This window comes from Plecotus auritus, assembly GCF_963455305.1.
Source record: "Plecotus auritus genome assembly, chromosome: 11".
Classification (NCBI taxonomy): Eukaryota; Metazoa; Chordata; class Mammalia; order Chiroptera; family Vespertilionidae; genus Plecotus; species Plecotus auritus.
Window position 1 is genome coordinate 49,755,376 of NC_137777.1, and position 24,540 is coordinate 49,779,915.

A 24,540-nucleotide genomic window follows, 5' to 3' on the forward strand; every position below is an offset into this window, starting at 1 on the left:
CCTTACCTCCCCCCCACTGTCCTCATCCATAGGTGTATGATTTTTGTCCATTCTCTTCATGAACCCCCCATACCCCTTTCCCCCTGAGAATTATCAGTCCACTCCCTTTCTATGCCCCTGATTCTATTATATTCACCAGATTATTCTGTTCCTCAGGTTTTTAATTCACTTGATTTTTAGGTTCGCTTGTTGATAGATATGTATTTGTTGTTCATAATTTTTCTCTTTACTTTTTTCTTCTTCCTCTTCTTTAAGAATACCTTTCAGCATTTCATATAATACTGGTTTGGTGGTGATGAACTCCTTCAGCTTTTTCTTATCTGTGAAGCTCTTTATCTGCCCTTCAATTCTGAATGATAGCTTTGCTGGGTAGAGTAATCTTGGTTGTAGGTTCTTGCTATTCATCACATTGAAAATTTCTTTCCACTCCCGTCTGGCCTGCATAGTTTCTGTTGAGAAGTCAGCTGACAGTCGTATGGGTGCTCCCTTGTAGGTAATTAACTGTTTTTCTCTTGCTGCTTTTAATTTTTGCTCTTGGCATTTTAATTATGATGTGTCTTGGTGTGGTCCTCTTTGGATTCCTTTTGTTTGGGGTTCTGTGGGCTTCCTGGACTTGTAAGTCTATTTCTTTCACCAGGTGGGGGAAGTTTTCGGTCATTATTTCTTCAAATAGGTTTTCAGTATCTTGCTCTCTCTCTTCTTCTGGCACCCCCATAATTCTGATGTTGGTACGCTTGAAGTTGTCCCAGAGTCTTCTTACATTATCTTCAACTTTTTGGATTTTTTTTTTGCTTTTTGCTTTTTCGGTTGAGTGTTTTTTGCTTCTTTGTATTTCAATTCTTTGACTTGATTCTTGGGTTCCTCTATTCTGTTTCTGGGTCTCTGTATAATATTTTTTATTTCAGTCAGTGTATGTTTAATTTCTAGTTGGTCCTTTTTCATATCTTCGAGGGTCTCGTTATATTTATCGGCCTTTTCTAGGATATTCTTAAAAAGTCTTATAACCGTGGTTTTGAATTCTATATCCAGTCGTTTGTTTTCCTCCATTTCTTTCGTTTGTGATCTGATTCTTTGACCCCGCATTTTCATTGATTCCCTGAGTTGGTAAGGTAGATATTTGTGCTAGGTTTCCAATATGGCCCAGTGGGTCTGCTTCCCCAGTTAACCTGAGGTGGACACTCTTGGTGCACCCCTTTGTGGACTGTGTGTACAGCCTTGTTGTAGTTAAGTCTTTATTGTTGTTGGTATCACTGGGAAGAATTGACCTCCGGGCCAGTTGGCTGTAAGGATCAGCTGTGTCTATGCTGGGAGAAGTTCGGTGCTGAGAACAGCCTTATAGGATTAGACTTGCCAAATTGCAATAGCCTCTGTGCTCAGCTTGGATGGGGTGGAGTCTCAGTCTTGGCTTCCTGTCAGCCTTGCCCTTGCGCGCATGTGCGCTTTCAGTCCTCCGCCTTCCCCGGCTCCCGAGTCTCCGCCCGAGAGTCCAGACTCCCCCCACAAGAGCGTGGGTCCCCAGGGGCTCGCCTGGAACTGGGGTTCACTGCAGTCAGAACTGGGGCTCAGTGCAGTCAGAATCCTCTGACACCCTTCCACTAGGGAAAGCCTGTGGCAACTTCTGCAGCCTTTGTGCGCACTGGCGCGCGCGCGCGGGCACTTTCAGTCCTCCGCCTTCCCCGGCTCCCGAGTCTCCGCCCGAGAGTCCAGACTCCCCCCGTAAGAGCGTGGGTCCCCAGGGGTTCGCCCGGAACTGGGGTTCAGTGCGGTCGGAAGCTTCCTTCCCCCTTCCGCCAGAGAAAGTCAGCCAGGCTCTCAGCCGCCCTTCCTCTCTGCGCGCACAAAGCCCCTTTGCCGTACCTCCAATTCTCTGTGAGCTTTCCTCTTTCCTTCTAGTTGTAGAATTTTCACTCAGCCAGCTTTCCTGTGGTTCTGGATGGTGTCCATTCTGTCTTTTAGTTGTAGTTTTGAAATTGTTGTGCGAGGCAGCAGTTTAGGTGTTTACCTATGCCGCCATCTTGGTTTCTCCTCACAGCATCAACTCTTAAGTGCAAAATCTCATTTAAATATTATCAGCTCAAAGTTCAAAACCTCATCATATAAATCAGGTATGTGGGATTCTGGGTATGATCCCCTGTGGGGCAAAATTCTATCTGTGGATCTGTGAAACTAGAAAACAATTTGCTTCCATAATACTGTGGTGGGACTGGCATAGGATGATAATTATAGCTATTCATATTCCAAGAACAGAAAATGTCCGTAAGAAAGGAGTGTTTGAAAACAATCTCAAAAATCAGCAAGCCAAATTCTATTAGGTTTCAAGACCAGAAATAATGCTCTGTGGGCTGACCATCTTCCCTCTGGACCAAAGGATCCATCTTAGAGTTATTCTTTTTTTCATGAAGGGTAGCATATGTTCGCAGCTGAGTAGTTTTATCGATGTGCTTTCTTGCCGGTAGATTTTCTTTTTCTCACTTCATCTCGGTGTTTCCTCTGGTATACACTCAAAAACCTAGGGCTGTCTTAATAAGTCTGGAGATTGACTCCACAGATATTTGCAGGATAATCTTATCTCTGTTCCTGGTCCATGAGTCACATGCTTAATTTTTTCAGCTCTAGTCAAAGATTGTCCTGTCTTTTCTCCAGCGCACACTTTCCTAACAGTGAATGTTCTATTAGCATCTTTCACAATCTGGATAGGCAGAGAATTTCCCAAGTTATCAAGTTCTGGTTCTTTTTACTTAACAGTTCTTACCTCAATTTATGTCTTGTATCTCACATTTTATTAGAAGCATCAAAGAAGGAACCTGGCAGCACCTTCAACAAATTCGTTTGTAAAGCTTCTCAGTTAACACATTGCGTACGGATCACGAGAATTCTCGTGTTTTCTGTTCTAAGGCTTGTGGCCAATCATGATATTAAGAAGATATTAGCTTGTAAGAACATGTAATAAATAACTTCAAAATGCAATGGGTATTTAATTTTAAAGCGTGCCTTTAACATTTATGTAAAACATTTTTTGTACTTGTTCAATAGAAACTTATCTGGCCACTGGGTAAAGCTAGCAATAAGACTACTGGTCCGAATGTGTTAAATACTCAATTGCATAGCTTATAAGTTCTGCTTTCTGCACAACTATAGACTAGTATTCAACTAATTTTTCTGCCACTATATAACCAGGATCTCGTTTCCTTCATTTAGCAAAAATATGTTTCTTATTTCCTTTTGAGACCTCACCAGCAACTACTTAATGTCCGTACTTCTACCAAAAATATGTTTATCATGATTAAGATATTCTCTAAGACAATATTGGCTTTCTTTCCCATCTCTTCACTTCCTTTTAAGCCCTTATCACTAATGCCTTTACCCACCCTCCCATTCCAATACCCTATTCATATTTTGGGCATTTGTTACAGCAGCCCCCAACTCTTGGTACCAAAATGTGTTTTAGTTTTGTGAATCTGCTGTAGCAAATTACCATAAACTTGGAGGCTGAGAACAACAGGAATTTATTCTCTCACAGTTTGGGAGGCCAGAAGTCCAAAATCAGTTTCACTGAATCAAGATCAAGGTGTGGCAAGGGCCACACTTGCCTGCTAGCTCTGAGTATTCATTCCTTGCCTCTTCCAGCTTGACTTGTGACTGTACTACTCTCGTCTCTGCCTCTGTTGTCACTTCGCTTTTCCTGCCTGTCTTATCTCCTTCTAGATCCCTCTTACTACATGTGGTTTTATTTGGGGTTCACATGAGAAATCCAGAATCATATCCCCATCTTAAGATCCTTAACTTAATCACATTTGCAAACTCCTTTTTTGTCTTATGAGGTTTTAGTCAAAGACTTCAGGGATTGGAATGTGGATAACTTTTGGGGGTGGGAGACATTTAGAGTTTGCAGAATACTGTTGGGAATGTTGTAAATACCCAAATGGCAAATTGTTAATATACATAGTTGAAAATTTTGTTTTCTAATAATTGAATTTTCTGCTATTATTATACCTTCATTAAGATTTTATACAAAAGTTGTATAGTCATACCCTAAGCTCACTATTTGGACATTGTGTGTTATTTCGTGCTGCACTGAATATAACACATCAGCATTTATATCCATGGGCTGTCTCTTATTGAAGTGATTTAACATCTTTGCTGGAACTACTTTCTATATAAAGGACATTAAGTATTAAATTTGATACAGTCTATAAAGTATTTTTCATGTTTGATAAGATCAAAGATAATTATTTGTTTCCTTTTCTTAGCTAAATGAATCTACCTTTGATACTCAAATCACCAAGAAGATGGGCTATTATAAAATATTAGAGGTGATGTATTCTCGTCTTCCAAAAGATGATGTTCACTCTAAGGAATCCAAAATTAATCAAGTTTTCTATGGCTCCTGTGTAACAGAAGGAAGTGAACTTACAAAGACACTTATTAAGTAAGGTTTTAGCTACTTTTATATTGTATTTGATATAATATTTTTGATATATATTATTATTCATGTACATAATATGAATAAACGTTTTAAGTTTGTTTAAGTACTGAATTTCATAGTTTTCTTATTTTTTCTTACGTACAACCTACTTAAATGGACTTTAGTTTATTATTACGTAACATACTTATGTTTTATAAAGAACAAAAATCTTCTTTTTTTAACTCTTTTTTTCTTACTTTTTTACACCTCAGTAGCTTTATATATTTTTAGTGATATCACGTACAGTAAGAAGGAATTTGGTGTATTTTATTATTTTCTATTATTTGAAATTAAAGGAGTGTTAAATTATTTTTTAAGCATTTTATAAAACACAAAGTAATCAAATACATTTTCTTTAAAAACAGCCTTCTAATGAAGTTACTTCTTAGTAAATATGGAACACGCACATTGATTGACATGTCCAATTTTGCATATTCAGAACAAACACAGCATCCTTACTTTATCTTCTCAGTTTATGACAGGCCCATCCCAAGTCTCATTTGCAAAAACAAGACGTGGGAGTTGTAGTTTATTCTTCCTTCATCTTCATCTCTGCAACTTCCAGGCACATCCTGTCAGTCACCAGTGGATTTTTATCTCCTCAGTATTCCTGGAACCACTGCCTTTATTTCCTTCCCCGTCGAGCAGCCTTGTTGGGTCTGCTATTCTTTGGTGAACACTCTAGTAGTCTCCTTCATAATTATTCTCCCTGCCCCTAGGATTGTCTCTCTCAGCTCTGATTAACTTCCCTGCCTAAAACCCTTTTAAGGAACCTCATCTTCAGTAGCAGGGTTGACAAACTTTTTTGCAAAGGGCCTGATCGTAACTGTTTTTCGCTTTGCAGACCATCAGTTGCAACTACTACCCCAAATCAGCCATAAATAGCATGTAAACTAATGGGCATGGCTGTGTTCCAATAAAGCTCCTTAAGGCAGTGAGCTTTTCCAGGATGCACCTTTCATTTGCTACTAGCCACTGTTTACATTCTGTTCTTTGAACACACCATGCCGTTTATCCCTTGTTATAAGTGACACTTGTCTCTCTGCTCCTAATGCCTGTGTATATTTTCCTTTGGCTAATTTATAATTTGAAACTCATATATTTTCTCTTAAAACCTGTCTTCTTGGCTTCTTTTGCTGGACTGCTTTCTGTCCTCCTTACTTCCATTTCTTACCTTACTGTGCTTGTTGCTCTCTGTGCTTAATGCAGTGCTGTGAAATCCCGGGACAGTGACCGGCTCGTCTTCTAGTCTCAGGGCCTAGTACTCTGTTGGGCAAAAACCTGAACTGAATTGAAGTCCTATTGTCTGGCATTGTTGGACTTGAGCAACGATTTCCCTGTTACACGAATTAATTTTTAACCTGGATCTCCTCTACAGACTGTGCTATGATGCGTTTACAGAGAACATGGCTGGTGAGAATCAGCTGCTGGAGAGGAGAAGACTGTACCATTGTGCTGCCTACAACTGTGCCATTTCTCTTATTTGCTGTGTCTTTAATGAATTAAAATTTTACCAAGGTTTTCTGTTTAGTGAAAAACCAGAAAAGGTAGGCCTTTCCTGATGTGTTTAATACTGCTCTCATTATAGGATTTCAAAAGTTAGATTACATCAATTAAAGTTATATCATAATTTGCACCTTCTTATAATACTGTAGATGTAGTTCTTTTAGTTCCTCATATATATAAAGCTGAAGTGCTTCTCCATGAGTTAGTAATTTTGTAGTAACATCGGTAGTAAGAATCTTGACCATTCAGATATTTTTCTACGATCCTTTGAATTCACAGAACTTGCTTATCTTTGAAAATCTGATAGACCTGAACCGCTGCTATACATTTCCCGTGGAAGTGGAGGTGAGTGCAATTTTTCAATGGTGTTTCCAAGATAAAAAATTATCAAGTGCTTATACAGGAAAAGATGAATTATGCTGAACATATTAAATTGCCAATATTCAGATCTGCTTGGAACTACAAAAACTGGCACTTTCAAGTCGTTCAACCTGAGGTACAATCTCAGGCAACTACAACGAAATTCATCAAACTTATCTTTCCCTTTCTCGACTTGTAAAAGAAAGACAATGCCAATAAAAGAAGCTGTTAGGATATATCCTAGAAGTTGTTTTCTGAGTAAATTCCTCTGGTCAATGAAATTGAGATCCATTTGGATATAGAATTATGACCCTCTGGCCCTGCTTGTGTTTATTGGCAGGATAATGAGGGTGCCATGAGAAGTCATGGGGATAATTGCAAAATTTGCTCTGGCAAACATGACCAGCTTGATTTTAGCCAAGCTAAGTTTGATGAGCCCCCTTAAGCATTGATGGAAAGGTGGTGGCTGCAGTCTTTCCCGCCCTGAGGAAATGTGAAGTTGGGCACAGGCCAAAGTCATACACCGCGTGCTAAAGAACAGAGCTGTGCCAGGAGCTGTCATTAGCGTCTCTTCACAGCTGCTGACTGCAACCATGTCTTAGGGGTCATGAGTTCACATAAATGGTTGCTTCCTGCCTTGTGCCCTTTTGGAATAAGACTGGAAACTTTTTTCTAGACAATGTTCCAAGAACTGAAACAAAAAATAACAGCACTAGTTTATTAAGCAGACTCTGGCTGTATATGACTTCTGAACTTGACAGCCACACTGTAAGGTGCTATGACGTATCATAACCGTTGAGGAAACAGGCTCACAAGTCAAGTACAGACTATTGGCAATCCAGGCTTGTGGCTCTAAGAGCTGAGCAAACTCTGTCCCAGAGCCCAGAGGCATGTGCTTCTCGGGCTCCGTGGGAATCTGTAGAAAAAGCTTTCCTTAAGGGGTACTTACCGTCTTACTTTGTGGATTTTGTTTAATACGTTTAAATTTGGTGAAAGTTTTGTTTAAAAATTATTTTTTTGCTAGATTGCTACTAACATAGAAAACAGGTGGTCATGTTTCTAAAAAGTCTTAAATTGTGTATTTGATTTGCCTAATAGGTTCCTATGGAAAGAAAGAAAAAGTACATTGAAATTAGGAAAGAAGCCAGGGAAGCAGCAAATGGAGATTCAGGTAGGATATTTTCAAAATCAGGAGAAAGATTCTAATGGTTGATATTTGTTACATAATAGAAAATACCTTCAGTACCCCAAAACATTGAAATTCAGTTTGAAAAAATTTTAAATGGTGAGTGGAATTGCATCTTGAAATAAATGCAATTAAGCTAAACTTTAACTCCATAGAAGATCTCTAATGGCCTCAGGAGGTTCAGATATGGTACACTTTAGTGCAAGATTGGCTTGATATTTGTTTGAATATGGATTATATTATTAATTATATTTAGAAATCTCTGTGTAAAATATAAGTTCCATCCTGCCACACCTCATGTTAGCTCCGACCGCCCTCAGGACAGAGCTGCCCGAGGCCCCGACTTCCCTGCCACTCTACTTCCTGCGCATTCCTCTCTAGCAGCCTGGCCCCCTGCCTGTGCCTGTAGGTACGGGCTCACTTTTGCCTCAGGGCATTTGCATGTGTGTTCCCTCAGCCTGAAATAACCTTGGCCCCAGATATCTACCTGGATTATGACCTTTTGTTTAATGCCAACTCCTGAAGGAAGTTCTCCCTGGCCTCCCTGTTTAAGATGAACCCTCTCTCCCTCCACATAAACTTTGTTTTGATTTTCTGCTTAATTAACCTGCACAACTTTGTTTTCTTGACTTGAGGATAAAATTTGGACCAGTTTCCCAAATTCCTTACATATTTAGGATTAGTTATTTTTCACTAGTATCTTTTCCCACAGTTATACTACCTTTCATGGGCAAAATGTACATCATTAAAATTTTAAATGCAAGTAAACTTAATATAGCTAAAAATTGGATCTAGTTTAACTTAATTTCTTTGTCCATGACAGAAGGTAACTAGTCAATAATGAGAAAAAGCAAAAGGGATCTTTGCCCCATTTCCTTTGTGCTTTGTTAATCTGGATAATGAGTTGAGAATCATAGGGGTGATGAAAGCCTTAGTTGACGGTATCCCTTAATATTAACTGAGCTTCAAAAGATGCATTTCTTACTATACATGAATAAATGTATTTTCTTTTTACTTATATTTCAGGTGGTCCTCATTACATATCTTCCTTGTCATATTTGGCAGACAGTAGTCTGAGTGAGGAAATGAGTCAGTTTGACTTCTCAACTGGAGTTCAGAGCTACTCATTCAGTTCCCGAGACCCTAAGTCTACCGTTGGTCATTTTCGAAGACAGGTGATCACATTTTATATATTAAAGAATATTGTTAGCATTTGTAAAGGAAGAGAGGCTTTGTTAACATAGGAAGCTGCTCTTCAGCAGTAGCTCTCAGAGAATAGTATTAGTTTGGAGAATTTTCTAAGATCTAAAGCCCAGCCTGTCTTCCTGCAGACCCAGCAATTTGATTTCATCACCACAGCAAGGAAGGCTGTCTCCCAGGCTGACTCACCTTAGCCAGTCTCTGCGGTTAATGTTTTAAATGAGAACTGCATTTAAGGATTTCCAGTGAGAAAGATAACTAACTGCCATAGAGACTCAGATGTTCATGCTGTTATGACTGTTGCCATCTCTCTCTGGAGAGACTGAAGAAGCTCTTCCAATATTTAATGTCACCAAACAGAGATAACTGAATGCATTGATACTCACAAATGGTAGCTTAATTCTTAAAGAGTAAATTCTTGGTGACAAGGGCATAGAATATGGAATGATTTTGATTATTATTTTTAGAAGTAGAATTCAGTTTTTTTCCTGTTTTGGTCCCAGCAACTTATAATAGTTTCCTTCACATCCTCATTTACTAAGTATTTCCTGCACCTCAAGTTGTTGTTTTTGTTTTATTTTTCTTAGCTTGGATTAACCTGACTCTTTTCCATTCATTCAAAGAGAAGATCTCCATGTGTTTGTTTCCTGCTGGAGGCAAAGACCAGCGGTAGTTAGCATAATAAATGTGAGAAGTCCCTCAGAAGGCTGATGGACTTTGATATTCAGCGGACTGAAAATCTGCATATTATTACCTGCTGCTGGCTGAACAGCTGAAGGCAGTTCCCCTAACCTGATAATCCTTTATTGTTTACCAAACCTTATCTTTGATATCTGTTTGCTTTGCTAAAGGGAAAAATGTGTATTCTAGTAAATAAAAAGCCTTGAGTCCGGAGATTCGGGAGCTTCTCCACTAGAGGGAAGTGATCCGCCTGGTTCCCATGCCTTCTAAATTTATATTTCTTGTCTAGTGTATCCATTTATGTCACAGCCCCTTCTCCAGATCCCGAACCCTTGCCATGAAAGGTTGCAGCAGTTTCCCCTCCTCTGCCCCTCACCTGTTACTTTCTCTCTCTGTACTCTCACCTATTAATTTTCTGTACCAGACTTTCAGAGTCTGCGTATGTTCCAAAGCTTTATTTTACCATCTATGGCAGGGGTGGGGGAACATCCGGCCTGCAGGTCATACAAGGCCAGTGAAGGGGTGAACCAGTTAAATGTTTGACCAAACACAGCAGGCTAAATTTTTAAGATGATAATTTTGTATGGCCCGAGAATGATGTTATAAATGTCCGAATGGCCCTTGGCCATTTCTTTATGATTGTTCCAGCCTTCTTTAAAATGATCTCTTTGGATATTGCAGGCAGGCAGTACTAGTTCACCTGTGTGTGCCCTTTGTCCATCTTTCTATTATCCTTTACTTTGTGAAGTGACATGCTGTTTTTGAGTTTTGAAACAATTTCTAACATAGGTACGAGTTGCAACGCAGAGACATCCCTCAGGATCTGCCTTGTGTCTCATACATCCTTTGTAGCAGAAGGATCCAGACCAGGACCAGCCCGTAGTTCCCCTGTAGTACAATGGCCCTTACTTAGTGTTTGTCCAGTACTTCCTCACAAGTAGACTAGGAACTTGGGCAGGGTATGACAGAGCAATGCTGTGTTCCTTTGTGAGAGAGATGCTGACCTTGTTTGGGGGTGGATATCATTCCTAATCCTACTTTTCACCCACTAGTTTTTAGCAGTCATTGGTGTCTCTTCCCTGAATCAGTTATTGCTATGCTGGTTACAAAATGGTTATTTTCTTATTCCATATTTATTAGTTGGCCTTCTACCACAGGGAAGAGCTTTCTCTTCTCCCCATTTATTTTGTTTTAATTTTTATCAGCATGATCTGCATTCTTACCTTGTTCAGTGGGTTATAATTTACTTTGATGCTGAATTGTCCCAAGTTTGGCCAATGGGAGTACCTCCTGCTGGCTTCTTTGTTCTTTTGACATGTCCTTGTCATTCTTTGGTCAGTTCCTTACTTGCTGGCATAGGAAATGTTCACAGGTGGTCTAATTCTTCCCCTGCCTCAGCCTTGGAGTGGGCTGTCTCTCAGGGAGCCTGGTTCCTGTGGGTGGAGAACAGCAGAAAGCTGCTTACAAGTCTTCTCATGGTCAGAGATAGGAACCATGTCACATACCTGTACATGTAACGGGCATACACATGCATATCATACGCTCCCACCTGGTTCTCATCCAGGGTTCCTTCAAATTTTTGTCCTTTCCAGTTTCTCTGACATGCACTGCCTCACTCCCTCTTCCCCTTGATCCCTAAGCTGCCGGAGCCTGCCGGCATCAGTCGAACAGTACCTGCAAGTGGGGGAGAGGATGAGAAAAGACAGACAGAAAACAGAATGGGATCGGGAGGACTGTAGCACTTCCCGCTTACAGTCCCGAGTTTATTTCTCACCATACATTTATACAGGGTCAGTTACATTCCACACAATACATCATTCCTGGTATGTGGTAAACATAATTATACCCCTTTGCTTTAGGTTTCCTACTGATCTTTACACAAAGTTCCTTATCTTGGCTAAGATTCCAATGGCTAAACCTGTACAAACACCTTTGACGCCACCTAAGTTCCTTTCCATGAGATAGTCTAGCTATGCTTCTTGCTTAAGGACAATTATGCTTATAAATCAACTGTGCTAGAAGATTAACTAAGCTCTAGGGGGCAGAATGTGTGATTACTAAACTATTGTGCTAAAGGGTCTCTAAGCCTAAAAGGGGGCAGGATGCATGACTAACCTTGGGAACAGGCAGGCCACTTTGTGAAACCTGCCCTCTCAGGACTTTGTCAACTGAGGTCGCTCCCAACACTAAGCCCTCTTCCATACACTGACATATTCCTGGAGTGGGCCTTGAACTTCCACTTTCTTCCTTCCCTGTCTCCCTAGATATAGCCAGACAACTTTTGCCCCATTCCGGTCTGCCTGTGGTTTTTTACCTGAGAAGGAGGGAGGGAGGAGTGGTGTGTTTTTAAAGTTGAGTTTGTGTGTTATGTTGCGCCCTAGGGTTGGTTTCTCTTTTTTCTTAATGAATACTTCAGAGGGGAAGCCACTCATTAGTTCTTTCACCAAGATGATGCCGTACATCTGTGGTTGGGCAATAAAAAAGTGCGACTTTGCTCTGGCCGGTGTGGCCCAGTGGGGCATCCCATGCACTGAAACGTCCTTGGCTTGATTCCTGGTTAGGGCACATGCCTGGGTTGCAGGTTCGATTCCCGGTTGGGACACGTGCAGCAGGCAGCCAGTCGCTGTTTCACTCTCATGTTGATGTTTCTCTCTGAACCTTTCCCTCTCCCTCCCTCTCTCTATATGGCTTCATTGTCACTTACATCAGAGCATCTTGGGTTCACTCCTCACGCCTTCTGTCTGATTGTAAGACCTGAGTCTCTAGTTTTAGATCTATCCAGTCCTGTGAGCAGCATGTTGAGATACTACCATTCTGAGTAAAAATCATTTTTGATTAGATCTGAATACAGTCAAATATCATGATTAACTCCTTTGACACCTTACCAGATCTGTGGAAATAGGGACATTAAGATTTCTGTGATTGTTTTTATGGCTTACTGAAAAATGTTTTTTTCTTGTTTCATGTAACTCCAATTGTGTATAAAATTTTCTGTTACAATGTTAATTACTCCTGTTACTGAAATACAGTACTACTCCCTGTCATTTCTAAAACCTCAATTTATAGAAAATATCCATTGTCTTTGGGAAGAAGTAGACAGTAGACTCAGTGGTTGTAAGGGGAGCACATTTCCAAATACTCTCCATCTTGGAAAGTGACATTTTGGGATAGTTCCTGCCACCAGGACAGACAGCATTACGACATTTGTCTAGGGCCATTTTTATTCCTTTTTCGACTCAATCTCTGTAAGCACTTAATAGCCCCAAGCTGACTTTTAACTGTTCAAAATGTCCTCTCAGGATTTCTCAAGTGTTTTTTTCCTGGAAGTGATCTGTGCTGGAAAACATCCAGACAGATTGTTTCGCCTCAGCGCACGTGTGTGTGTGTGTGTATGTGTGTGTGTGTGTGTGTGTATGTGTGTGTGTATGAAATTTACTGAATGTGTATGTCAAACTTCATTTCATCATTATATGTAATAAATGATTATCACTGCTGTATTTTCTCAGAGATTTTATGATCAAGAATGGCTTAAGCCTCAGCTGGGGGGCTTGGTTGGTTGGAGCATCGTCCTACACACCAAAAGTTTGCTGGTTCTATTCCTGGTTAGGGCACATACCTAGGTTTGATCCCTGGTCGGTGCATGTATGGGAGGCAACCGATCGATGATATTCTTCTCTCTCTTTCTCTCTCTTCCTTCTTCTCTCTAAAGTCAATAAAAAATATATCCTTGGGTGAGGATTAAAAGAAAAAAAGAATGGTTTAAAAGTTTTCTACTATTGCCCTAACCAGTTTGGCTCAGTGGATAGAGCGTCGGCCTGCGGACTGAAGGGTCCCAGGTTCGATTCCGGTCAAGGGCATGTACCTTGGTTGCGGGCACATCCCCAGTAGGGGGTATGCAGGAGGCAGCTGATCGATGTCTCTCTCTCATCGATGTTTCTAACTCTCTATCCCTCTCCCTTCCTCTCTGTAAAAAATCAATAAAATATATTAAAAAAAAAATAAAAAAAAAAATAAAAGTTTTCTACTATTGATTACAATTTCAAGGCAAATTGAGAACTTTACAAAGATTTTCAGAGAAAAACTATTTTTCAGATTATTGAGAAAAAATAGGTAAACATTATCTTAATGATACTTTAATATTTAATAGCTTCACTTTCTTCCTAAAGTGACACTTAATCGTAAGATTATTGCTCTCAAGGTGGTGAGGGTTCTGGGGCCTCCAATACACACAGATTTGTAAAAATCTTGGTGTTTCTACAAAGCAGCACATGTCTGTATATACGCTGTGACCTGAGTGTGACCCCAAGGGAGTGACCACATAGACAAGGGATAGAAGGGAAATAGAACGTAAGGAAGACACGAGGTTCTGTTTATTTTTTAGTTGTTTAATAAGAAAACATACCAAGTGTATTTGATATTATTACCAAATTATCATTGTTACCTAAGTGTGTATTTCATGGTATTGCCCCAAAACTCAGAATGTCTTGTACACTGAAATTTTAACAGTGTACTCTGCATAATCGGATTCTTACCTTTTTGTAGGAGCATAAAGACCCCACGATCCAAGATGATATCCTGGAGTTAGAGATGGATGAACTCAATCAACACGAATGCATGGCAACCATGACCGCCCTGATTAAGCACATGCAGAGAAATCAGATCCTACCTAAAGGAGAAGAGGTCTGTCTTTCTTCAGTAATCTTACATTGTCTCACTTAATTATATTCATTGATATCACATTAAGAGTGGACATTTAGCCCTGGCCAGTGTGGCTTGGTTGGTTGGAGTGTTGTCCTGTACACTGAAAGGTCATGGGTTTGATTCCCAGTCAGGGTGCATATCCAGGTTGTGGGTTTGATTCCTGGTTGGGGTGTGTAAGAGAGGCAACCAATTGAAGTTTCTCTCTCACAGCGATGTTTCTCTCTCTTTCTCCCTCTCCTCCTTTCCTCTCTAGAATCAGTAAAAGCATGTCCTCAGGTGAAAATTAAAAAAAAAAAAAAAAAGAAAATTTAATATCACAGACTAAAACCAAATTCCATATCAAATAAACATTATTTTTGCTGTTCATCTTTTACTTTGTCATTGTTGTCTCATAATATCAAAATATAAAGTTATTTTAGTTATTTTAGTCTACTTTTGAAGGTAATTTTGAATGTATCATTTCAGGGTTCAGTGCCAACACATCTTCCTCCTTGGATGAAATTTCTTCATGACAAACTAGGAAATCCATTGGTATCATTGAATATTCGTCTCTTCTTAGCTAAGCTTATTATTAATACAGAAGAAGTAAGTCATTTATTATTTCTTTAAATATTCTTTGCAATTATATGCATCTTCTTTAAAAAGCCCACAACAGCCCGGCTGGTGTCGCTCAGTGGTTGAGCATTAACCTATGAACTGGGAGATTGTGGTTTGATTCTGGTCAGGGCATATGCCCAGGTTGTAGGGTCGATCCCCAGTGGAGGCGTGCAAGAGGCAACCAGTCAATGATTCTCTCTCATCATTGATGTTTCTATCTTTCTCCCTCTCCCTTTCTCTGTGAAATCAATAAAATATATATATTAAAAAATAAAATAAAATAATAAAAATGAAAAGCCCATAACAGCCCAGCCGGTGTGGCTCAGTGGTTGAGCATTGACCCATGTACCAAGAGGTCCCTTGTTTAAATCCTGGTCAGGGCACATATCCAGGTTCCAGGCTCCACCCCTGATCCCCAGTAGGGGATGTACAGGAGGCTGCCAAGGTATGTTTCTCTCTCATTGATGTTTCTGTTGCTCCCTTTCCTTTCCTCTCTCTCTAAAAATCAATAAAAAACGTATTTAAAAAAACCCAAACATTTTAAAAAAGCCCTCAACAAAGAAAGATGTTCTCTGAATAAATTAACCAGCCATATTTATTTATTTGCTTGACATTATTCTTTTACCATTTTCTTTTTAAACATGTAAGTTAACTTCTATTGAGATAGAAGTGATCTTTTTATAAGTACACGTGTGGACAACTTTCTTATGGCTGCCAGCCTTCTTTGTTTGTAGTAGCAAAGAAGGTGGTAAAATCATTCCTGTTAACTCTATGTGAAAAACAACTGAGTCTCTTAGATCGTTGCTCAGTTTGTCATTTGGTCTGCAGGTAGCAATGTTAGGGAAGGAGCATCTTCCACCAGTGGGAGTAGGTTAGATTTTTAAGAGAGCCCTTGAGTTACGTGTTGTAAAGTAGCACTGGGAGTTTACATTCTGCTTACAAGCAGCAGTAAGAGCCAAGATAGCCCCTGAGAGAGCCAAGCATGTGTGCCCTGATGCACAGACCAGGGGCATATGGGACAGTATGAGTGGCATGGTTACAGGTCCGAGCGGCAGGTGAGCTGAGCCAGGCCTTCGGGTCCATGCAAGGACCTCACTCATTGGTTGAGTGGCAGGGAGCCACTGAAGGGTGCTAAGTAGGCTGACTTGGTCCACTTGGCCCCACAGAAAGTCCTTCTAGTCAGCACTGCAGATGTGAGGGCCGTGGGGCTGTGGGGAGGTGGCAGAGAAGGCTGACCTGAGACTGCGCAGAGCCTGTTCCTCAGGGTTGTGCTTAATTTTAAGCTCCTGGGGCTGCCATAACAGGTACCACAAAACGATGGCTTAAACAGCAGAAACCGAAAGCCAAAGTTCATGATCAGAGTGTTGATAGGGTTGATTCTTTCTTTTTTCTTTTTTTATAATAAAATATTTCATTTTCTAGTGCCAGCTTTATTTGAACTGAAATCATATTTTTCAAAAGGACAGATACAGTAAATAATAGGAAGCAGGCTTAAAATTTACTCCATGTTTAATGTAGAAGTTTCCCTTAACAGAATACGATTCCATTCAACTAAAAATTATAGACTAATTTCTGTGTAGCTATTACAGTTAGTCACTTCAATCTACAAAAATTGTATATTAAGTGGACATTTTCACTGCCTCAAATTAAGATTCATGTTATAATTGAAAAATGCATCTGGTCATCTAAGTTAGGGCAAATAGTTCTCTTGTTTTGTGAGTTAGCTGCATTTATACTGTCCTCAGCCCAGTCTCTTCCAGACTTTTATCAGGATTATAAATGTAAAGAGTACCAGCTTTCGGTGCTCTGATCTGACCTCCCCAGTTCAAAGGACTAAAGATATTAACTAATTTCTAGGTCTAAGGTAAGGCCAGAGTTTGAATTGGTGGCTGTTTTTGGAACAAATGCATCAGCTCATGGTCTTTGGGGTCAGAGATTAGGTCAACAGATATTTTCCTTTCTGTATTTTCTTTCATGCTGCCCTAAACATTTTTGTGGTAAAAAAATCTATTAGGTGTACACATATAAAACCTTAATTAAAAGTAAATAAATAAATAAATAAATAAATCATTTGATTAAAAAAAATCTATTAGGATTTTCTTCTGATCTCAAATACAAATACTATTCCACAAAATTAATAACTTAGCCACAGATTCATTACCTGCTGCCTTTTTTTTTTTTTTTTAATATATTTTATTGACTTTTTGCAGAGAGGAAGGGAGAGGGATAGAGAGTCAGAAACATCGATGAGAGAGAAACATCGACCAGCTGCCTCCTGCACACTCCCCACTAGGGATGTGCCTGCAACCAAGGTACATGCCCCTGACCGGCATCGAACCTGGGACCCTTGAGTCCGCAGGCCTACGCTCTATCCACTGAGCCAAACCGGTTAGGGCACCTGCTGCCTTCTTAAAGTCATTACTAAATAACCTGTTTTAAATATATATATTTTTCCTATGATAGATGAGAACAGTAAAATACAGAGTTGAAGCAAAATTACTAAATTTTAGTTAGTGTATTTGTATTATAATTATTTGAATTATTAATATTGGTTAGTAAAGTTCTTTCATCTCTAAGAATCTCTATTTCAAGCATAAATGCATCTTATTTAGTGATATTTCTAAACAGTTTTGAGATTTTTGCCCCCCTTACAAATGCAACTCATATTTCTGGTTACATTCTTGAGAGTACTTTTTGTAACAGACATAACTTAGTGAATATCTTGAAACTTTATTAAAGTGTAATGATAAACAAAAGAAGCCGAAAACAACACAGAAGTAGATATATACAGGTTATATTAAAACTAAATGTTTAACTCTCAGAAGGAAATCTCTCAGAGGAATCACAAAACTTATTTCCCTAATTAAGGAAGCTGTATAAACTCTACATGCAAAAAAATATCTCCAGTTTCCCCATTAGAATCAAAACTGCAAATTTTAATTTCTTGAATATTTTCAATTTTCAGAGAGTAAATGGAAAACCTATTTTAAATCCAAAATATACTTTCTTGAATATCTTTGGTTTTAAGGTAGTAGTTTACAGAATAGAATTTAAGTCCCAAAATGTTCTGCTCTTAACCTTTAAATTCTGAAGTTATATAGAATTAATCTGAGTCATGAGTTCTGAAAACGGAACGCACAGAGTTGCATGATCTTTAATTATCTGCACACTGCCATCCTGCATATTGGTTTCTTTTATGTTGTCAAAACCAGGTATAGCCAAAACCGGTTTGGCTCAGTGGATAGAGCGTCCGCCTGCGGACTGAGGGGTCCCGGGTTCGATTCCGGTCAGGGGCATGTAACTTGGTTGCAGGCACATCCCCAGTGGGGGGTGTGCAGGAGGCAGCTGATCGATGTTTCTCTCTCATCGATGTTTCTGACTGTCTATCCCTCTTCCTTCCTCTCTGTAAAAAAATCAATAAAATATATTAAAACAAACAAACAAACAAACAAACAAACAAAAAAAAACCAGGTATATTCTGAACTGTTAATTCTTCTCTTCAGGCATTACTGGTTCTTTTAAATTATCTTTCTCCTCATTTGATTAAACAGCACCTTTTTCTTTTACAAATTCAAGTTTCGTTTTTGACTCAGGTCACTGAGATTTTCCAAATAACACTTGGGACACATCAAGAGACTTTTGTTGCAAGTATTCAGCTGAACCACGACTGTCTATTTCTAATACTTTCACTGCTATAGATGAATCAGAATGATGAGGTGGTGGGATGTTCTGTATTTTCTTTTTTTAGTTGATGACTTCCTTCGTTGACTTTTTCTTCCTTTTCATGAAGCAGTTCAGAGTTACTGGGTTGGTTCTTTCTGAAAGTTGTGAAAAATAATCTGTTTCAGGTGTCTCTCCCAGCGTATAGTGGCCCCCAGTATTTCGCAGTATGTAGTTGGTGTTCTCTGTGAGTTTTCAAATTGTCCCCTCTCTGTGTCTGTCTCCTGTGTACCCATTTACCCTTTCAGTAAGGACACTGACGTTGGATAATCTTCAGAGATCCTATTTCTAAGTAAGGCCACACTTACAGGTGCTGGGAGTTAGGACTCCAACATTTTTTGGGGGAACTGAGTTCAACCCATCACACTCAGGTCACATGATTTCTAGCTCCCATTCCTGTCAGTGCTGACTTGATGTCTAGCAAACAAGGAACTGGTATCTTTGTTTTTTGAATGATTTCTTGGGAGGCTGGGTGTGGGTGCATGGTTTGACATGGAAGCCTGCTGAATTTGTTCACACGTGTGTATATGAGGTACCTCTGAGATATCACTGGGCGATGTCCCAGAGTGTCATATATGTCTGAAGTTCAGGAATTATCAGGGCAGTGGTTTTCAGGAGATGTTCAAGACAGTCTATTGTCTTATGGAAGAAAGATTAAAACTTGTATTTACATTTTAAAAAATTTCAATCTTGAAATTTAGCTATTAGTTATATTTTAATAATATAGTGAAGAAGTTTGTATTTATAATTTACAAATAAACCAGTAAACATACATGGAAAGTGTTCAAACTTTTTGTATATATGGGGGTGCATAAATAAAGACTTGAGACCACATATACTTAAGCTGTGAGAGTAGATGAGGAATCTTTGAGAAAACACTTTTTTTAAAAAGAAGGTGGCGAAGGTCAAGATAGATAGCTTGAATCATACTTTAATCTGTTACTTTGCATCCAAATAGCATTCTCTTACAATTTCTAAAGTAAATAGAATTTAGTATAGAGATACCTTTTATTTAGATTTGAGTCTTGAGTATATGAAGTCTTCCACAATATAGGATGAAATGGGAAAAAATAGCCATACACATGTAACTAATTTGCATAGTCTTATTTTTCATATACCCTATGCATTGGCATAAAATAAAATTATAATTCTCCAGAGCTGAATATTATTCAGATAAGACAAGGTTGATACAGAATATGTTCATTTTGATTTCTCTGAGCATAGTTATATCAGAAAGGTTTTAAGCAAAAAGACTTCAATAGCAAATTGACTTCCATTGAATTGTGGATTCAGGGGGCAATGAGGAGAGAATTCAGCAGAGAATCTGATCGATTAAGCAGGGTAATTGTTGGAATTCACATCTGTTTTGGGTTTAAGTCAAGTCATAATATAAAATTTTAACTGATGGAGTATATGTTTCTGGATTAATACTTTGGTTATTGAAAACAGTCCTTTGATATATGACTTTTAAATTCTCTTTTAGGTCTTTCGCCCTTATGCGAAGCACTGGCTTAGCCCCTTGCTGCAGCTGGTTGTTTCTGAAAATAATGGAGGAGAAGGAATTCACTATATGGTGGTTGAAATAGTGGTTACAGTTCTTTCATGGACAGGAATAGCCACTCCTCTAGTAAGAATGGATACATCTTTATGTAGTAATATATCAGTTCTTTGTTGGTATCTTAAATAGAGCATATAGTAAGTAATTCAAGCTCCCCTTAATGACGTAGAGTCATCATTTTTAGCGTTCATTGTTGTACTGCTATACTAAATGGCCTCACCCTGCTTTCGTTCTCTTTTGTCTGCTCTTGATATTCCTCTGATCTTGTACTTTTAAGCTATCAGATGTTTGTTTTGTTTGTTGCTTTTACCTGCAAGGAGTTTGGAAAGTAGATAATTGGTTTATTAAAAGTATGAGAAGTAGGTGTCAGTGGACTTCTGTGACGAAAGCCCCTGAATTTTTTGGCACTTGTTTTGTCAGTCTGTCTGTTTGCAGAGTGTTGACTGTGACCTGTAATGGCTGAGATGGCTCAACAGTGACTGCAGGATGAATGGCAGTTTTATACTGCAGCCTGTGGCATTCACCAGATTTGTGGGTGCTGGAGCTCAGCCCATTCATTTGCAAACATTGGCACTAAAATGTATAGGAGTTTTCATGTAAGGCTCTCCTGAAAACAGCACTTACATTAAATTTGTGCACTGCGGGGGGGCGGGGGGGGCGGGGTGGTGTCCCTCAGCCCAGACTGCACCCTCTCCAATCTGGGACATCCCTCTCACAATCCAGGACATCCCTCTCACAATCCAGGACTGCTGGCTCCCAACCGCTCGCCTGCCTGATTGCCCCTAACCGCTTCTGCCTGCCAGCCTGATCACCCCCTAACCACTCCCCTGCCAGCCTGATCAACACCTAACTGCTCCCCTGCCGGCCCGATTGCCCCTAACTGTCCTTTCCTGCTGGCCTGGTCACCCCTAACTTCCCTCCCCTGCCAGCCTGGTTGCCTCTAACTGTCCTCCCCTGCTGGCCCGGTAACCCCTAACTGGCCCTCCCTGCAGGCCTGGTCACACCTAACTGCCCTCCTTTGCCAGCCTGGTCGCCCCCAACTGCAGGCCTGGTTGCCCCCAACTGCCCTCCCCTGCAGGCCTGGTCCCCCCCAACTGCTCTCCCTTGCAAGCCTTTCCCTCCCCAACTGCCCTCCCCTGCAGGCCTGGTCCCTCCCAACTGCCCTCCCCTGCTGGCCCGATATCCCATAACTGCCCTCCCCTGCTGGCCATCTTGTGGCAGCCATCTTGTGTCCACATGGGGGCAACCATCTTTGACCACATGGGGCGGCCATCTTGTGTGTTGGAGTGATGGTCAATCTGCATATTAGTCTTCTATTAGATAGGATAATAATGTATATAGAGTTTATGTGTTTAAATGTGCATCTCTCATTTCAAAGTAAACTAAATTTTAGATTTCTTATCTTTAATATGATGAAATAACTTGTAGTCTGCTTACTAACATGAGAAAATTAAGGGAGTATTTGTTTTAAGTTAAACCATTGGAAAAGATTGATTTAACTGTTAGGAGCTCAGCTAATCTTGAAAGACCTGAATTACGTAGGTGTCAGAATACTGATAAAAGCAACAGGGAGCCAAATTGAAAGTTGCAGTGAAGCCTTTAATTTAAAAAAACCTCATTGCAATAGTATATGCAAAAGGCTAAAACTAGAGGAAGCCCCGACTCTCTTGTTCCATTTTACCTCCTGGAGCCAGCATATTGGTCAAGGGTCAGCTGGCTCAATACTGATCTTGAGGTCATTTCCCTGTTGAGGTGCCGCTAATTAAAGACCTCAGCACTTTTGTAGGGCCCTGGAGTTGGGAGGAATGTGAAGGAGACAGACTAGGAATTGGAAAGCACAGAGTACTGAGTCAGAGTGTCTTCAAGTTTTCCCTTCCTCCTTCCAGAAGGAGGTTCCAGCTGAGGCATTTACAGAAGATAGAGACTAGGAGTGAAGGCACCTGGGCTAGGAATGCACATATGTGAAAGAGCATGACCAGACGTGGGCCTCAGGGTCTGACTGCAGCTTCCCTTTGAGACTGCGGTCTACCTGCTGTGTTACAAGCCTGGTGCAGAGCGGGCAGCTTTCCCCTGGAGGCCTATCTGGGAAAGCCTTTGTAATTGCTGTGGTTGGACCTGAAAAATCACACAGGTTTTTAACTAGGAGCCGGTAGAATGCCACACTTCTTTTATAAATGGACTTTTGGATTAAAAAATGCTTTTTCAGAATGGAATGCTACATGTTAACATATAATTTTTATACCATTTCAGGGGGTTCCCAAAGATGAAGTGTTAGCCAATCGATTGCTTAATTTCCTAATGAAGCATGTTTTTCATCAAAAAAGAGCCGTGTTTAGTCACAACCTTGAAATTTTAAAAACTCTTGTTGAATGCTGGAAGGATTGTTTATCCATCCCTTACAGGTATTAATTTACTAGATTTTGCAATGTTGTTTAGAAATTTTAAAAATGTAGTATGTTTCAAATAGTGATTATAATGAAATTTAATTACTTGAAGTGATAGGAGTACTATAATTTGAATTAGAATCCATGTATAAGAATATGATATTGTTACTCATAAAACCACAACATCCAAAGTTGACACTAGAGCACAGGGTAGAATGTAGGACTTTGCTTTGATTCTTTTTAGCACTGCCTGAGGTAAGCTAACACTTTCAAAAGGGCAAGTAATTATAGGAAGATATAAAACTGCCTGTATTCCAAAGCTAGAATAACCTGGATGTGAACAAAGAGGGTATTAGCAAGAAGGGTATTCGTTGTGGGGAGTGGGGGAGAGTATTTCTTACCTTGAATATTCTCCTTTGAAAATTTTATATTTGTCTTCCTTCTTCTTATTTATATGATAATCTGTATTTTTATACTTCTGTTTCAGGTTAATATTTGAAAAGTTTTCCAGGAAAGATCCTAATTCTAAAGACAATTCAGTAGGAATTCAATTATTAGGCATTGTAATGGCCAATAACTTCCCTCCCTATGACCCAAAATGTGGCATAGAGAGTATAAAGTAAGTATCATAGTTTTGCTTTCATTTATTTATTTTTTTTAGGTTAAAGTATTCCTGAATTGGAAATAGACTGGTTTAATTTTGACAAGTTTAAGGGCTAGAACGCATGTTAAATATTTCTCCCTTAATTTAAATAGTTGGCTTTAGAGGCCATTTGAGAGAAGAATGTGTTAATGGAGTAAATGAGGAAGGTAAGTTTTTAAAAATTAGTGTAATTTTTCATGTACATTTTGTCAAATAAGAGGTATTAAGTTTTTTTTCTTATTTTCTAAAGTGATGTTTTTAGCATTTATCCCTGAGAGCAACATGAGCTCTGTGAACCATTTAAAATAAGATGATGACTATGAAGGGGTGTGGCTGACCTTGTGCTGCCTGCCCTGTCTCTGTGCTGTTTGGCATAGTTGCAGCCACACTGCTCCCCTCCCATCAGGACCCTTCATGGTGAGGATGGGCATTGCCCAATATATGCAGTGGAGGGGCTTAAAGTCAATGCTCATATCATGATTACATTATAGATTTCAGCATGTCCCTTCCATGCTTTTTAAAAAAAATATGTCTTTATTGATTTTAGAGAGAGGAAGGGAGAGGGGTAGAGAGATTAGAAACATTGATGAGAGAGAAACATTGATCCGATGCCTCCTGCACACCCCTTACCCGGGATCGAGCCTGCAACCTGGTCATGTGCCCGACAGGGAATCGAACCAGTGACCTCTTGGTTCATGGGTCGACACTCAACTACTGAGCCACACCAGCTGGGCTCCCTTTCCTGCTTTTGCCATTTCTTTGGAAGTGTCTCACTCTGTCCAGTTGGTCCTCTACAAATATGTTGCTCAACAAGATTCAACAGGAATAGCTTACTTTTAGACAAGTTTGTGGGTTTCTTTTGAGATTTGGTGTTCTCCAGTGACAACTTTACAGAGCCATTGCTGGGCTGAAAATTAAAAGCCCCTTTGCCCATGACGTCTGGGGGCACTGCATTCACGCTCACTCCTTTTCTCATTATTTTATTGACCTTCTTTGTCATAGTAGATGACTTTAACAGGGTGTCAGTAAATCACAATCTTAAATAATAGCTTTTTTTCACTATAGTTTTATAGTATCCAGCATATGGGTTTTTTGGGGGGAGGGGTTCCCCAAGAAGCCAGCACATTTATTGATGCTTGTTCAAGTCCCTCAGATCCTGCAGGCTTCTTAGTCTCGGAAGCCCAGCCAAGCAATTCAGGCTGTAGACAGTGCCTCCCAGACATAGTGCCGGGAGGTCACTGTCTGCCTGGACGTTTCTATTTCTCAGCCACTGGGTTCCGCAGTTGAGCTAAAGGAGTGACTCAGTGCCTGGGAACCCCACAGGGCCCTCATTCTGCCTGCTCCTCTTCAGCTGGAGTCAGTTCCCCTCTCCAGCGTTGTTTACTTTAACTATAGCAGGTTCAGTGTAATTGAACCAGCTTGAATGTGCCTCCCTGATATGATGATGTCAGACAGAGCCTTAAAGACATCTTCATATATGTCTTCACATCAGTAATTTGGATCATGTTTTAGGTTCATAGTTTCTCAATGTGTGCTATT

At 39.9% G+C, this 24,540-nt stretch overlaps 1 protein-coding gene across 1 annotated transcript in view; it reads left to right on the forward strand.

The window, feature by feature from the left end:
* PRKDC (protein kinase, DNA-activated, catalytic subunit) overlaps window positions 1-24,540 on the forward strand; it is a 236,358-nt gene that overhangs the window by 107,843 nt on the left and 103,975 nt on the right. Inside the window, exons 42-51 of the mRNA XM_080647098.1 lie at window positions 4,251-4,429; window positions 5,844-6,012; window positions 6,251-6,316; window positions 7,430-7,502; window positions 8,544-8,692; window positions 13,941-14,078; window positions 14,565-14,684; window positions 19,900-20,043; window positions 22,225-22,376; window positions 22,846-22,977. Coding sequence (XP_080503224.1) covers window positions 4,251-4,429; window positions 5,844-6,012; window positions 6,251-6,316; window positions 7,430-7,502; window positions 8,544-8,692; window positions 13,941-14,078; window positions 14,565-14,684; window positions 19,900-20,043; window positions 22,225-22,376; window positions 22,846-22,977 — 1,322 coding nt within the window. The remainder of the gene's footprint in view (window positions 1-4,250; window positions 4,430-5,843; window positions 6,013-6,250; window positions 6,317-7,429; window positions 7,503-8,543; window positions 8,693-13,940; window positions 14,079-14,564; window positions 14,685-19,899; window positions 20,044-22,224; window positions 22,377-22,845; window positions 22,978-24,540) is intronic.